The following is a 13,307-nucleotide window of genomic DNA, read 5'->3' on the forward strand; positions in this document are numbered from 1 at the left end:
CCCCATAACGCTGGGATCATGCCCTGAGCCGAAGGCAGACGCTTAACCGCTGTGCCACCCAGGCGCCCCAGAGCACGTGATTCTTGATCTCGGGGCTATAAGTTCGAGCCTCATGTTGAATGTAGAGATTACTTAAAAAATAAAATCTTTAAAAAAAAGATAAAACCTCAACTCAGGAGAGTAAAGAGGTATTACAACATTATCCGCTATAAAAGAGGGACGTTGGGCCAGGGAGGATGGGGAATCTAGTGGGTTCGAGAAGGCTGGGTAAATGACATCTCTCCTCTCCGGATTGTAGTCATCTCTGGAATGTGTTTGAAGCCCCACATCAACGGTACACACATCACCTCAAGTCAAGAAAAGGCCTGAGAAATATCTACTACAGCTGCAAATGCACCTCCCAGGGGAACCAGAGATCCCACCGCTAGCGGTTTTATTCTGTAGCTATACTGATGCATGCGTGTAATGTGACATAATGAGCAATTATCATCAGTCAGTTTTGCAGTTTTACATGTATGAACTCATCTAGTCCATTTTATCAGTACCACCATTTTATAGATGAGGAGCAGGTCCAGAGAGGTTAAGTAACTTGCCCAAGGTCACACAGCCAGGAAGCTGCAGGGCTGGCATTTGAACCCGGGCCTTCTGGCCTCAGAGCCCTTGATCCTAACAGGCTTGCCACAGACTCTCAAACCAGCTCTGGAAACAGAGCCAGCAGAGAGAGGTTGGAGGACAGGGTCAAGGAGACGGAGAGGCCAGAGGATTATCCACTTTTTTTGCATCCTCTGGGCATTTTTTTTTAAAGATTTTATTTATTTATTTATTTATTTATTTATTTATTTATTTATTTATTTGAGAGAGAGAGCGCACAAGCCGGGGGCGGGGAGGGGCAGACGCAGACTCCCTGCTGAGCAGGGAGCTGATGCAGAACTTGATCCCAGAACCCCGAGATCATGACCCAAGCCGAAGGCAGACGCTTAACTGACTGAGACACCCACGCCCCCCTCCTTTGGGCATTTAAACACATCAGTACGTTAGCTATTTTAGATATACATATAATTACATTTTAAAAATACTTTGTGAAAAGTTAGGCATGGTAGAAACGGGTATAAACCCTTCCACGACCAGTGAACCCTCACGTGAACTGTGGACTGTGGGGGGTGACGATGTGTCAGTGCAGGTCCCTCCACTATAACGAGTGTCCCGCTCTGGCAGGGGATGTTCGTGTGGGGGAGGCTGTGCGAGTGTGGGGGCGGGGGGGTATGGGAAATCTGTGGACCTTTTGTTCAATGTTACCACGAACCTAAACCTGTTCTAAAAATTAAGGTCTGGGGGCGCCTGCGTGGCTCAGTCAGTGAAGCGCCTGCCTTCAGCTCAGGTCATGATCCCGGGGTCCTGGGGTCAAGTCCTGTATGGGGCTCCCTGCTCAGCAGGGAGCCTGCTTCTCCTTCTCCCTCTGTGTGTTCTCTCTCTCTTGCTCTCTCTCTCTGTCTCAAATAAATATCCTTCCACAATAGGGGGAACCTGAGTGGTTCAGTCGGTTAAATGTCCAAGTCTTTATTTTGGCTCAGGTCACAGTCTCAGGGCTGTGAGACTGAGCCCCAACTCAGGCGCCATGGAGCCTGCTTAAGATTCTCTCTCCCTCTCTCTCTGCCCCTCCCCCCTCACAATCTCTCTCTCAAAAAAAAATCCTTCCACTATAAAATGGAGAAGGAATTGGGGCACCTGGGTGGCTCAGTCGTTAAGCATCTTCCTTCGGCTCAAGGCGTGATCCCGACGTTCCGGGATCGAGTCCCACATCGGGCTCCTCTGCTGGGAGCCTGCTTCTTCCTCTCCCACTCCCCCTGCTTGTGTTCCCTCTCTTGCTGGCTGTCTCTATCTCTCTGTCAAATAAATAAACCCTTAAAAAAATGGAGAAGGAATTGGAATTGGCACAGAAATTATAAAGCAATAGGAAGATGGGCCAGCAGTAATGGGCTCAGGGTAGATACTCCATGTAAGCGGTTGGGGTTTTCCTGGGGTTCAGTCATGATTGGGGCTCCCCAAGGCACTCCTGGGGAATGTGTTTTCAAGCAGGGGGCCTGAACTCCAAATGTGAGCACAGGAAGGGGAAGACAGGGCCAGGAGGGACAGACACCGGGAGGTCAGGCGTAGGGCAGGGGAGAGGTTGCCCTCCACTGATCTGTTTGCAGGCTGGGTTCCCCGGGGAAGGTGCTGGAAGACCAGGTGACTGGCTTCCCCACGGTAAGCACTGGAAGGCTGGCCCTGACATCAGAAGTCTGGGTCCCAGGAGGGGGGTGGGAAGTGGAGAGCAGGCTCCTCGGGCCCTCACTCACAGCAATCACGATGTCCCGCATGTGAGGGAACTCTTCGGGGTGCAGGAAGGCCGTCAGCTCCTCCCTTGTGGCCATCGAGTCCCCGTCCTGGTCCGCCACCCGGAAACGCCGCTCATCCCGAGCCAGCATTTTCTTGTAGGTCTCGGCATCCTCCACATCGTGAAATTCTTCACCTGGGGAAGGGGGAATCTCGTTCAGCTGTGCCGTAATGGAGGGAACGCCGGGCAGGTTGAAGGAAAAGACAAAGGCTCCAGCTCAGCGGAGTCAGGGCAGGAAGGCCTCCACAAAACTAGTAACAATTAGTATAGATTCACGGTCTGTATATATTAGCTCTCTTGTCAGGAGAGCTTAGTATATGTGAAGCGCTTTACCTACAAAATTGCAAAATTGCATTTAATTCTCCCAAAAAAGCAAATAAACAGAGTTTTTTTTTTGTTTATTCTCACGTTAGGAAGGAGAAAACCGATTCCCACAGACAGGAAATCACCAGCCCAAAGTCATGCGGCCAAGAATGATGCCCTTTGGGCCCCAAGGTCACGCTCTGGTGCTTTAAGTTACACTGACTCGGGTTATAGGACAGAGAAGAGGAGAAGGGTGTTTTCACCAAAGGGAAGGGTACGTGCGGAATGTGGAGGTTTGAAGAGCTCGCTGAGTTCAGGGAAACTACAGAAGGTCCATATGGCTGGCCAGAAAATGCAGAACAAAGCCAGAGGGGTGGGCCAGGCTGGGCTGAGGAGCTGCCAATCTCCTCTGGAGACCCTGGGGAGCCATGAAGGGCTGTGAGCAGGGGAGGATCAGGGGTCAGCTCTGGGTGTGGAGAGACCCCTCTGGGGACATATGAGGGACAGGCTAGAGGAGGAGTGTGGAGGGAGGGTGCAGGAGGGAGAGAACAAGAGCTGTGGGGGTCGCAGGGCTAGGGCATGGGGACAGACGGGAGGAAACGCAGACAGTCAGGGGACGGGGTAAATGGATTTGGGTTTGTCAGAGATCAACGGTCAGGATGACAGGACATGGGAGGTAGATGTCACTGGTCAAGGATCCCCCAGTCACGGTTATAGAGGTCAGGGACTGGGAGTAGACCTTGATCAATGTTTGAAGTCAAGGGTTGAAGTCAAAGGTTAGGGATTCTGTTAATTAGGCTAAAGGTTCTCAGGTTGAGGCTGTCAAAAAGGTCAGGGTCACAGTGTGTGTGCTTTGCAGGGAGCAGGAGTCGGGGTCCCGCCGCGTACCCGGCGCGTAGTGGCCATAGGTGGCGTTGCGCAGCTCCTCCCAACCCACACGCCCGTCGCGGTCCGTGTCGTACGTGTTCCAGGCCGCGCTCACCGAGTCCCGTATGTGCCGCTGCTGCGTGTGCGCGATCCAAGAACGGAGTTCGGCCAGCGACACCCAGCCGTCCCCATCCCCTGCGCGGTCCATGCGGTCCACGATGCGCCTGCGAGTCGGGGCGGAGCACACGTCAGTCCCGGACTCCGCCCACCCCGGAGACCCGCCTTCGTCAAGGCTCCGCCCCGCACATGGAGCCACGCCCCCACTCGAGACACAGCCCCGTATAGGGTTGAGAAAGCCTTCCCAGAGCCGCCTGCACACAGAGGGGAGACGCCTGTCAATCCCGGGGACACGCCCCGGGCAGGTCTCCGCCCCCTCAATCCAAAATCAGCGGGTCTACTGCCGGAGTGAGGTCCTCCACACTGCCTGGTTGGGGGAAGGACCTACCGCAATCCAGGGCCACACCCTCCACTCTGACTCCGCCCCTGGACCCAAACTTGCTCCATCTCTTGTTTGTCCGAGTTGGGGGTCAGGGCAGGGAGGCAGTGTCACATCGCGCCCCTCGCCCGCAGGTCCCCTATCCCAGACTCTCTCTGAACTCTGATGGCCACCGCCACGCACACACCGCACCACTCGCCGTTTCAGGCGCGGCCCGTTTTCCGACCATCCCTTCCAACCCCGCCCCCTGCCCCGCCCGCCTGGCTGAGCGGGCTTATTTCAGGCTCCTCTCCCTCCAGCCCCACCCTACGCTGCGTCCCGCCCCTTTCCCCTACTTTACCCAGACTGCCTAAGGGTTTGCCCCAGGACCATCAGCCGCAACCCCGCGGGCTTGGCCCCCTTCAGTCCCTGCCCCATGCTCCGGCAGGATCAGGTGCACGGTGCCGTCGCCTGTGAAGCCCCTGAAGACCCTTCCTCGCGCACCTTGTCTTGGGCCGCTCCTATCTGCTCCCAGGTCCCCTCCCCCGGCCACTCCCCGCCACCGGTTTGGGTCCTTCCCTGAGAGCTCACAGAGCCCACAGGGAGCGCTCCTTTCGGTCACCGTCCTTCAGCCCCGCAACTCAGTTCCCAGGGTCTACTGCGACCTGGGCACGGCCAGATCCCCTCCCACTCCAGGCTGTGTCTGCTCCGATCGGTCTGGAGCTGGAGTCCCCAGACTCACACGCTACCCTGAGGTTCAGGCTGTTGTCAAGAGCGTGGGCTCCACCGCCAGATATACTAGGTTCAAATCCTGCCACCTTCGCTTTCTGGCTATGTGACCTGGACAAGTCACTTAAACCTCTCTGTGCCTCAATTTACCCCTTTGTAAAATGGAGGATAAATAACAGAACCTACCCCACAGCGTGGTTGTGGGGATTAAATAAATTAACCCTTGCAAAGCACTTAGAACAGTGCGAGGCATTGTAGTAATGCTATGCCAAATGTGTTAGCCTATCGCACTGCCTTTCCTCCTCCCTCCCTCCTTCACCCAACCCCATCCGCGCAAAGTCTCCCAGCCAGCAGACCCAGTCACCACCACTCTCTCCACCCTGATCCAGTCACCATTGCCTCCTGTCTTCCATCTGGACGACTGCAGTTGCTTCCTCACCAGCTCCCTGCTCCTCGGTCCCTACAGTCTGTTCCCCGAAAGGCAACCAGGAAGATTCCATTGAAACCTAAGTCAGCTCACATCATCCCTCTGCTTAGAGCCCTCCCATGGCTCCCGTCTCCCTCCGAGAAACGCTGAAATCTTCACCGTGGCCTGAAGGCCCTGACCTCCTTGTTCCTACTCTGCCATCATCTTCCACCTTCTCTATGTTCACTGGGTTCCAGCCATACCGGCCTCACTGTTCCTCAAATAACAGGCCCGCTCCTGCCTCAGGGCCTTTGCACTTACAGTTCCTTCTGCCTGGAATGCTATTCCCCCATATATCCACATGGATCAAATATTACCTTCTCACTGAGGCCTCCCTTCACCTCTCTGTTTAAAATTACAGCCCTGAATCCTCCCCTCCATCTCTCTCCTACCCCAGACGGGCTCGGCTTTCCTCTGGGCTGAGCTGGTCGAATTCCTTGGCCACTTCCCGTCCTAGGAAAGCCTCATGGTCGTACTGGAAGTTCCCGTGGGCGTCATCATGAGGGGCCTCGCTCAGGGGGGCCGCCTGGTGCACCCTCCCCTGGCCATGAGGGCCTGCGTCAGGGGATGGCTTGCCCTGGGCCCCGCGCCTGAACAGCAGCAGCAGCAGCAGCAGCAGAAGTGATGGTCGCCACATCATCAGTCCCTAGGGAGCGGTGGAGGCTAGGAGTCAGGGGTCACAGGAAAAAGAATAGAGACAGGACAGGAGAATGGGGGGGGAACCGAAGACAAGACAGAGAGATGGTAGCTGGTCGCAAAGGTTAGGGCTCAAGAAGGGCCGGAGGTGGGAAAAAGGGGGTCAGGGTTCTCAGAGGTAAACCCAGAGGTGGGGACTGAATCTTCTAAGGGAGTCCCAGAACGGTCCAGAGCCAGTAGTGGGGGGTCTCAAGCGAGAGACGTGGCGCGCTTCCCACGCAAAGTATGGAGCGGGGTCGTGGCCAGAGAGCAATCATGCAGGCCCCCAGGCGTTATGTGCAGCCCGGACCCAATTTCCCGACCCGAGAGAACCCGGACCGTCCTCCCTGGGCAAGCCACCCGCCCTCGCCTCCCTTTACCAGTTTAGCCAGCTTCACTTCGCTCTACACAGTCCGTTCTGCGTTCTCCGAAAAAGATGCCCAATTTGGCGGCTCTCCAGCCAGGCCCCGCCTCCAGCAGCTCAGAGGCCCCGCCCTCCGACCAATGAGAGCTCATGAGGACCCCCAAAGGGCGGGACCGATGAGCTCGCGAGGGCCGCGGGCGCCCCACGCCACGTCCACAGAGAAGAGCGCGGCCCCAGAGGTTCCGCCCGCCCGTTCGCAGGGCAGGCGGGTGGGCGGCCCCGGAGAGACGCGGATGCCGAGAACTACAACTCCCGGCACGCATCGCAGCGCCCTACCGGACCACAGACCACCTCTAGCTGTTCTATTTCCCAAGCCTCTTGGGAGATGGTTTGGGTTTTTAAGTTTTTTGGTTTTATTTTTTTTTAATTTCTTTATTTACTTAAGTAACCTCTACACCGAAAGTGGAGCTGGAGCTCACGACCCAAGATCAAGAGTTGCATGGTCTTCTGACTGAGCCCGCCAGGCCCCCAGGAGGTGTATTTTTATCTTTCCCTTTGTCAGCATGGTTTAAGAAAGAAGGGAACCGAGGGGCCAGAGGAGCCATCCCCTTCCCTCAAAGAGGGAACAATGCTTCCCTTCCGCTCCACCCAAGGAGTCAGGTCAGACTCCAGCCAAGAATTCCTCAAAATGCGTGGCACATGGTAAGCATTGGGTAAATAATCTGTGAAACTTATGAATGAAAAAGACGTGACTTGGTATATAAAATTGGCATATTCCACAACTGGCAACACGTTAGCCTCCGGAGAGATTCCAAGCCCAGGCTTACACTATGTATTCCCCCCGCCCACGTGTTCTCCTACTTCCCTTGCCTAAAAGTCGAAATGATAAGAACACAAGGATTCGGGCCCAAACTTGCGTTTATATGTGGAGGTGAAAAAGAGCCATGATCGTCAGGAGGGGAAACTGAGGCAGACCACAGGAGGAGAAATCCAGAAGGTCATCGGGCCCAGGACTCTTTCTGGAGGCTCAGAAATACCAGGATTCCAGGAGGTCTCACAGCATGAAAGGGGCCTGACTCCATTAGCTGGTGGTAGCCAGAGTGGAGAACGATTATCAGGCCGCTGCTGAGAATGCATGTACGTGCTAAGAGTCCACATCCTTGGCCACGCCGGGAGTGGGCAGGAGGGCCCCTACGTCATCCCCACGGAGAGACATCCAGGGGGCTGAGGGAAGAGGAAGGAGGGAGGTCATCGGAATCTCTGAAATCCTCTGGGTTCCTGACTGCCCCTCCCCGACGTGTGTCTGTCTGTCTTTCCCAATCTCTGTCCTACTCCACAGGTTTCTGTCCCCCTCCGAGTCTCTGTTCCTTTGTGTCTAGATCCACCCCCCCCCCAGGTCTGTGTCTCCCTCTCCTTGGGCATTTCTGTCCCTCTCTCTGAGTTCTTTCCCTCTTCCGGCTCCACACCTGGCAGCCCCCTTCTCATCCTTCTCCACAGCAGAGCTCCTCCTGCAGCCACTGCCGTGAGCAGTAAGAAGCCGACGACGATTCCGACCACTGGCACCGAGGATTTGGCTGGTGATTCTGCAGCCAGAGAATGATGTGAGATGCTGAAGGGCCCCTCCAGCCCATCTGAGTCAGGGCAGGAGCCTGGGGGTTCTCAGGCCCTCCCAACCTCAGAGAGCCCAGCATCAGGTTTTGGGGAATGGGTGTGGACGGAGGGAACACCAGTCCGCTGATGTCCTAGGTCTGTGCAGAACACCCCCATGTCACATAGAAGAGCCAGCTACAGCAAGATGGGTCTCAGGCACACTGGCCCAGGGACCTGTAGCAGCAGGGTGCGTGGTATCCTGATGCAGAGAGCAAAGCCAGCACAAAACAGGAGAAGGTCAGATTCACAGAGGACTGGCAGTGGCTGAGCAAGACACGGTCAGTCTTAGTGTCGACTGGCAGAAGCAGACGACAAGTGATCAAACTAGCAGCAGCAGGAGGGAAGGTGGTAAGACTTAGGGACGACTGTCCAGAGTGGTTAATGGGTGGTCAGACTCAGTGAGGCCAGCAGCAGCAGGAGGGAAGGCAGTCAGACTCAAGGAGCACTGGCAGCAGTGAGGTGGAAGGCGGTCAGACTCAGGAAGGACGAAAGGCTACCAGAGACAGGGAGTGTCATCACTCAGCGGGACCTCACCCAGCTCCACAGTGAGGGGCTGTGGCAGCCCTGCGTGCTGCACCAGGCAGCGGTAGTGGTGCTCGTCGCCACTTTTGACCGTCAGTGAAGACCAGGCGTGGAAGGAGCCGTCGCCATTGGGGCCAAGGTCACCTTCACCTGAGCCGGCTGCCAGCCCATTCCGGAGGAATCGAAGTTGTAGCTCCGGGGGATAGAAGGAGAAGGCACTGCAGGTGAGCACAGAAAAGCCGGGGCTGCCGGGTCGGGCCTTCAGGCGCATGGAGGGCGGCTCTGCAGACAAACAGGCAGACAGACCTAAGCCTCAAGCCAATGAACCCCTAGGGCCAGAGCCAGTGAGGGCTGGGTAAGGACATACAGAGGCCTCCATTCCTTCCACCATACCCAGCAGGTCCCACCATGTGCCCTGTACAGTGCTGAGCCTGGAGGATACAGTGGCAAAGGTAAAGGAACGTTCCTGAGGGGACAGAGACCCCCACCTATCCACCGTGAGGGTATCCACCGCTTATCTGTTCCTTCCTGCAACACACACATACTGAGCACGAACCATGTGCCACACACTCTTCTAGGCGCCCAGGACACAGCAGTGAACAAGACAGACAAAAGTCCCTGTCTTCAGGGCGCCCGGGGGGCTCATCAGTTAAGCAACTGCCTTTGGCTCAGGTCATGATCCCAGGGTCCTGGGATCGATCCCTGAGTGTCTGGCTCCCTGCTTGGCAGGGACTCTGCTTCTCCCTCTCCTGTGTTCATGCTCTCTCTCTCTCTGTCTCAAATAAATAAATAAAATATATTTTTAAAAAAGTCCCTGTCTTCATTGAGCTCATATTCTAATGAGGGGAGAGAGACAAATATTTGTTTACAAATAAATGGAAAGGAAACAGACTGTGAAAGTGCTGTGATGAGAGAAAGTAAGACAGACCCTACCATCGTTAAAAGATAGTAAAGCGGATATTAAGAAAAATATCATACTAGCGCATTTGAAATTTTAAATGAACCGGACAAATTCCTAGGAAATGCAACCTTCCAAAACTGACACAAGAAGAAATAAAAAAACTTGAGTAGTCCTATAATGATTTAACAATTTTTTTTTTTAAAGATTTTATTTATTCGACAGAGATAGAGACAGCGAGCAGAGAGGGAACACAAGCATGGGGAGTGGGAGAAAGAAGCAGGCTCACAGCAGAGGAGCCTGACGTGGGGGCTCGATCCCATAACGCTGGGATCACGCCCTGAGCCGAAGGCAGACGCTTAACCGCTGTGCCACCCAGGCGCCCCTGATTTAACAATTTTAATCCATAATTCGAAACTTCCCAACAAATAAAAGTCCAGGTCCAGGTGACATCATTGACGAATTCTTAAAACAAACAAACACAAACAGTACATCTATATGTAATTTAGGAAAAAGGCTCTACTGCAATCAATGGAGGAGAAAGGATGGTGGTCTTGCAACAAATGATGCTGGGTCAACTGGAGATCCATGAGGGACAAATGAACCTTGACTCCTTACATCATTACACGCAATTAACTCAAGATGGATCACACAGTTACATATAAAAGTTACTTATCAACCAAGCTCCTAGAAGACCTAAAAGAATACCTTCATAGCTTTGGGAGATGAAAGATTTCCTAAAGAGAACACACACAAAAGCTACAGATTGAAGATGAATGGATTGATCTTCATTAAAATTAAGAACATTTGCTCATCAAAAACTTTCAACAAGAGAGGAAAAAGACAAGCTGCACACCGGGAGAAGTTATTTCCAATGGAATCATCTGACATAGCCAAAAGACTCATATCCAGAATATATTAAGAACTCTAATAAGAAAAAAAGAAAAAATTCCACTTTAAAAGTGGGCAAATATATTCAAACAGACACTCCAAAAGAGTGAACGCTCAACTGGTCAATAATGCGAAAAAGTACGCTGTCACTAGTCATCAACTCATTTACCTGAATTTTTTTTTAACATTTATTTATCCAAAGCGGGGAGGGGTAGAGGGAAAGGGAGAGAGAGAATCGCTAGCAGACTCCCTGCTGAGCACGGAGCCCGATGCGGGACTCGATCCCACGACACCGAGATCACAACCTGAGCAGAAACCAAGAGTGGGAGGCTTAACCAACAGAGCCCCCTCATTGATCTGATTTTGTCTGATTTTGCCAAATCATGTATACGATTCTCATTTATCAGAGAACCGAAAAACGCATCACAATGAGATACCACCACAAACCCACCAGAATGCTTCAAATTCAAGACACACAATATCAAATTCTGGCAAGTCTGTGGAGCAACTGGAGTTCTCATACACAGCTGGTGGGATTATGAAATGGCTTCAGCCCCTTTGAGAAAAGTGTTTAGCCCTACCTACTAAAGCTAATCTGGGGCCTCCCCCACCATACCAAGCGAGCGCATGCTCACGATCTTCTGAAGTTCAAAAGGCAATGCCATGGTGATAAAAATCAGGTCAGTTGTTGCCCTTGGGAGGTATGGAATGGGAGGGGACACAAGGAAGTCTTGTGAGGTGCTGGAAATGTTCTAGATCTTGGTAGGCAGGGACATGGGCATCCATTAAACTTAATCAGCCATGTACCTTACGTAGGTGAGTTACACCTCAATAAAAAAGAAAAAACAAAGCCACTATAGTGGGGGCGCCTGAGTGGCTCGGTTGGTGAAGCGTCTGCCTTCAGCTCAGGTCATGATCCCGGGGTCCTGGGATCGAGCCCTGCATGGGCTCTCCGATCAGCGGGGTGTCTGCTTCTCCCTCTCCTTCTGCTGCTGCCCCCCGCTTGCACTCTCTCTCTCTCTCTCTCTCTCTCGCTCTCTCGCTCACTCTCCGTCTCAAATAAATAAAATCTTAAAAAAAAAACAAAACACAACACAAAGACACCGTATTGAATAAATGGACAAAACAATGGCAGGGGAGACAGTACTGGGGGTCGTACGGGGACATACTTTAACCAGGGTGATCAGGGAGGACCCTGTTGAAGAGCATGTTGACATCCAAGGTCACACCTAAAGCATGAGAAGGACCCAGTCATGGCAGGATCCCAAGGAAGAGAACTACAAGCAGAGGGAACAGTAGGTGCAAAGGGCCTGAAGAGGAAAAGAACCTGACACTTGGAGGAAGGGGGTAGAAAGTGAGCACGGCTGGGGTGTTGTGAAATCATAGTGACAGAAAGCAGCCAGGCCCAGCCACCTGCAGGGATTGTAGCCCACAGAGTAGAGGTTACATTGGAGTGTAAGACTAGAGAAAAGCTAACAGACAGGGTTTTTTTTTTAAGATTTTATTTATTTATTTGACAGAGATAGAGACAGCCAGCGAGAGAGGGAACACAAGCAGGGGGAGTGGGAGAGGAAGAAGCAGGCTCATAGCAGAGGAGGCTGATGTGGGGCTCGATCCCATAACGCCGGGATCATGCCCTGAGCCGAAGGCAGACGCTTAACCGCTGTGCCACCCAGGCGCCCCTAACGGACAGTTTTAAACAGTGGTGGGCTCTGAGCTCATTTATGTTTCCAAAACAGTCTTCTGACTGCTTGGTAGAGGGCCAGGATGGAAGCTGGGATTGCAAGATGGGGACACTGAGGACAAAAGAGCTCTAATTCCAGCTCTTGAGAACCCCCCAGACGTGCACGGAAGTACAGTATTTCTGTGCTATAACAGGGGTCACGCAAGGCATCGCGGGGGTCCGAAAGAGGCAAGTGAAAAGCCTCCTGGGCCACAGGAAAATCCCCTCGGCTGTGACACCAGAGGACCCAATGGAGAAGGGCGGAGATGGAGAACCGGGAGGGTTGGTGCAGGCTCGAGGAATTCTGGCTGAGCCTGTCTGGCTGAGCCAAGCAGGCAGAGGCTAAGGAGAGGGACAGAGGCCACTGCCACTCGGGGCCCCCAGGCCACGCTGAGGAACTTGAGCTGTGTCCAGAGCTCTCTGAGAGCCAGGGGCGGGCTGTGTGCGGGAAAGGAGCGGGGACAGCTCTGGGCCTAGAAAGACCCTCTGGAACATGTCGGGGAGGAGCTGCAGTGGGGAGAGTGGAGGCTAGGAGGCCAGGGAAGAGGATGGGGCCTACGGTGGGGGGCATGGGGACGGAGAGCTCCGTGGGGATCAGGGATTCTGGGGGATGCTCACCCTTCCACTCCAGGTTTCCACGGCCCCTCTCCAGGTGGCCCAGCAGCCGCTGGGGGCAGGAGTTGAGCAGGAAGGTTCTCTCCTTGCTGACCGCCCCGGCATGCTGCGTCCACGTCTTACGGATGGTCTCAGTCTCGGGCCATTCCCCATTCCAGGTGCCCAGCTTGGGGTCGAAATTCATGAAATCCTCGCCGTTCAGAGCGAACTTGGCCACAGGCACCGAGGCGTTGGCAGGGCCCAACTCACAGCCCAGCAGGCCCTGCAGGGTGTAGGGTCCTGGGGTGCCCACATACAGGTGAGCAGGACCCAGGAGCAGGGGCCCTGGCCCCTCCGCGCTCAGACCCCGGGGGGCCTGTCTTACCTCCTTCCCCCAAGGCTCTGAGACCTTCAAGAAAGAGCTCCTGCTTGTTCCTCAGGTCTGTGGTCTCTTTCTCCCAATACCAGGAGACCTGGTTTTCCCAGACCCAGGCCCCGCACGGCTCAGCCTGGGCCCGAAGGTTATTGTAGCTCAGGTACTGCTGTGGACCGAGCCAGCCCGACACCCAGAAGGCTGGAGTCCCAGGGGCAGGAGCGGACACGGCAGTGAGGTGGTACAGGAGGGAGAGATGGCTCTCTGCTGGAGGGAGACAGAGGGGAAGAGAGCAGATGGGCAGGGGACCTAGACTGGGAGCAGCCCAGATACCCTGAAAGAGAAAAGACTCAACCCCAAAGAGCAAAGACAGACCCAGAGAGAGGGAGAGAGCCTGGTGGGC

At 54.2% G+C, this 13,307-nt stretch overlaps 2 protein-coding genes across 4 annotated transcripts in view; both read right to left on the bottom strand.

The window, feature by feature from the left end:
- RCN3 (reticulocalbin 3) overlaps positions 1-6,425 on the bottom strand; it is a 12,199-nt gene extending 5,774 nt beyond the window's left edge. Inside the window, exons 1-4 of one of the 3 annotated variants that reach the window (XM_002917837.4) lie at positions 6,270-6,425; positions 5,607-5,860; positions 3,566-3,768; positions 2,337-2,509 (exon numbers count right to left, since the gene is read on the bottom strand). In XM_002917837.4, the coding sequence (XP_002917883.2) occupies positions 2,337-2,509; positions 3,566-3,768; positions 5,607-5,854 (624 nt within the window). In that variant the 5' untranslated portion in view covers positions 5,855-5,860; positions 6,270-6,425. Of the gene's footprint in view, positions 1-2,336; positions 2,510-3,565; positions 3,769-4,049; positions 4,196-5,606; positions 5,878-6,269 lie in introns of those variants that run through there. The other 2 variants (XM_011223204.3, XM_034638968.1) reach the window with 2 other exon arrangements.
- A 728-nt stretch (positions 6,426-7,153) lies between these two features.
- Positions 7,154-13,304, bottom strand: FCGRT (Fc fragment of IgG receptor and transporter; the record flags this gene model as incomplete). Its single annotated transcript, XM_034638977.1, has 5 exons — positions 7,154-7,477; positions 7,720-7,836; positions 8,438-8,707; positions 12,556-12,831; positions 12,917-13,304. Coding segments are annotated over 5 exons (1,131 nt in total), but the record flags the coding sequence as incomplete, so codon positions are not given.
- Between the last annotated feature and the right edge of the window lie 3 nt (positions 13,305-13,307).

Source organism: Ailuropoda melanoleuca, chromosome 12 (assembly GCF_002007445.2).
Source record: "Ailuropoda melanoleuca isolate Jingjing chromosome 12, ASM200744v2, whole genome shotgun sequence".
In the NCBI taxonomy this organism is placed as follows: domain Eukaryota; kingdom Metazoa; phylum Chordata; class Mammalia; order Carnivora; family Ursidae; genus Ailuropoda; species Ailuropoda melanoleuca.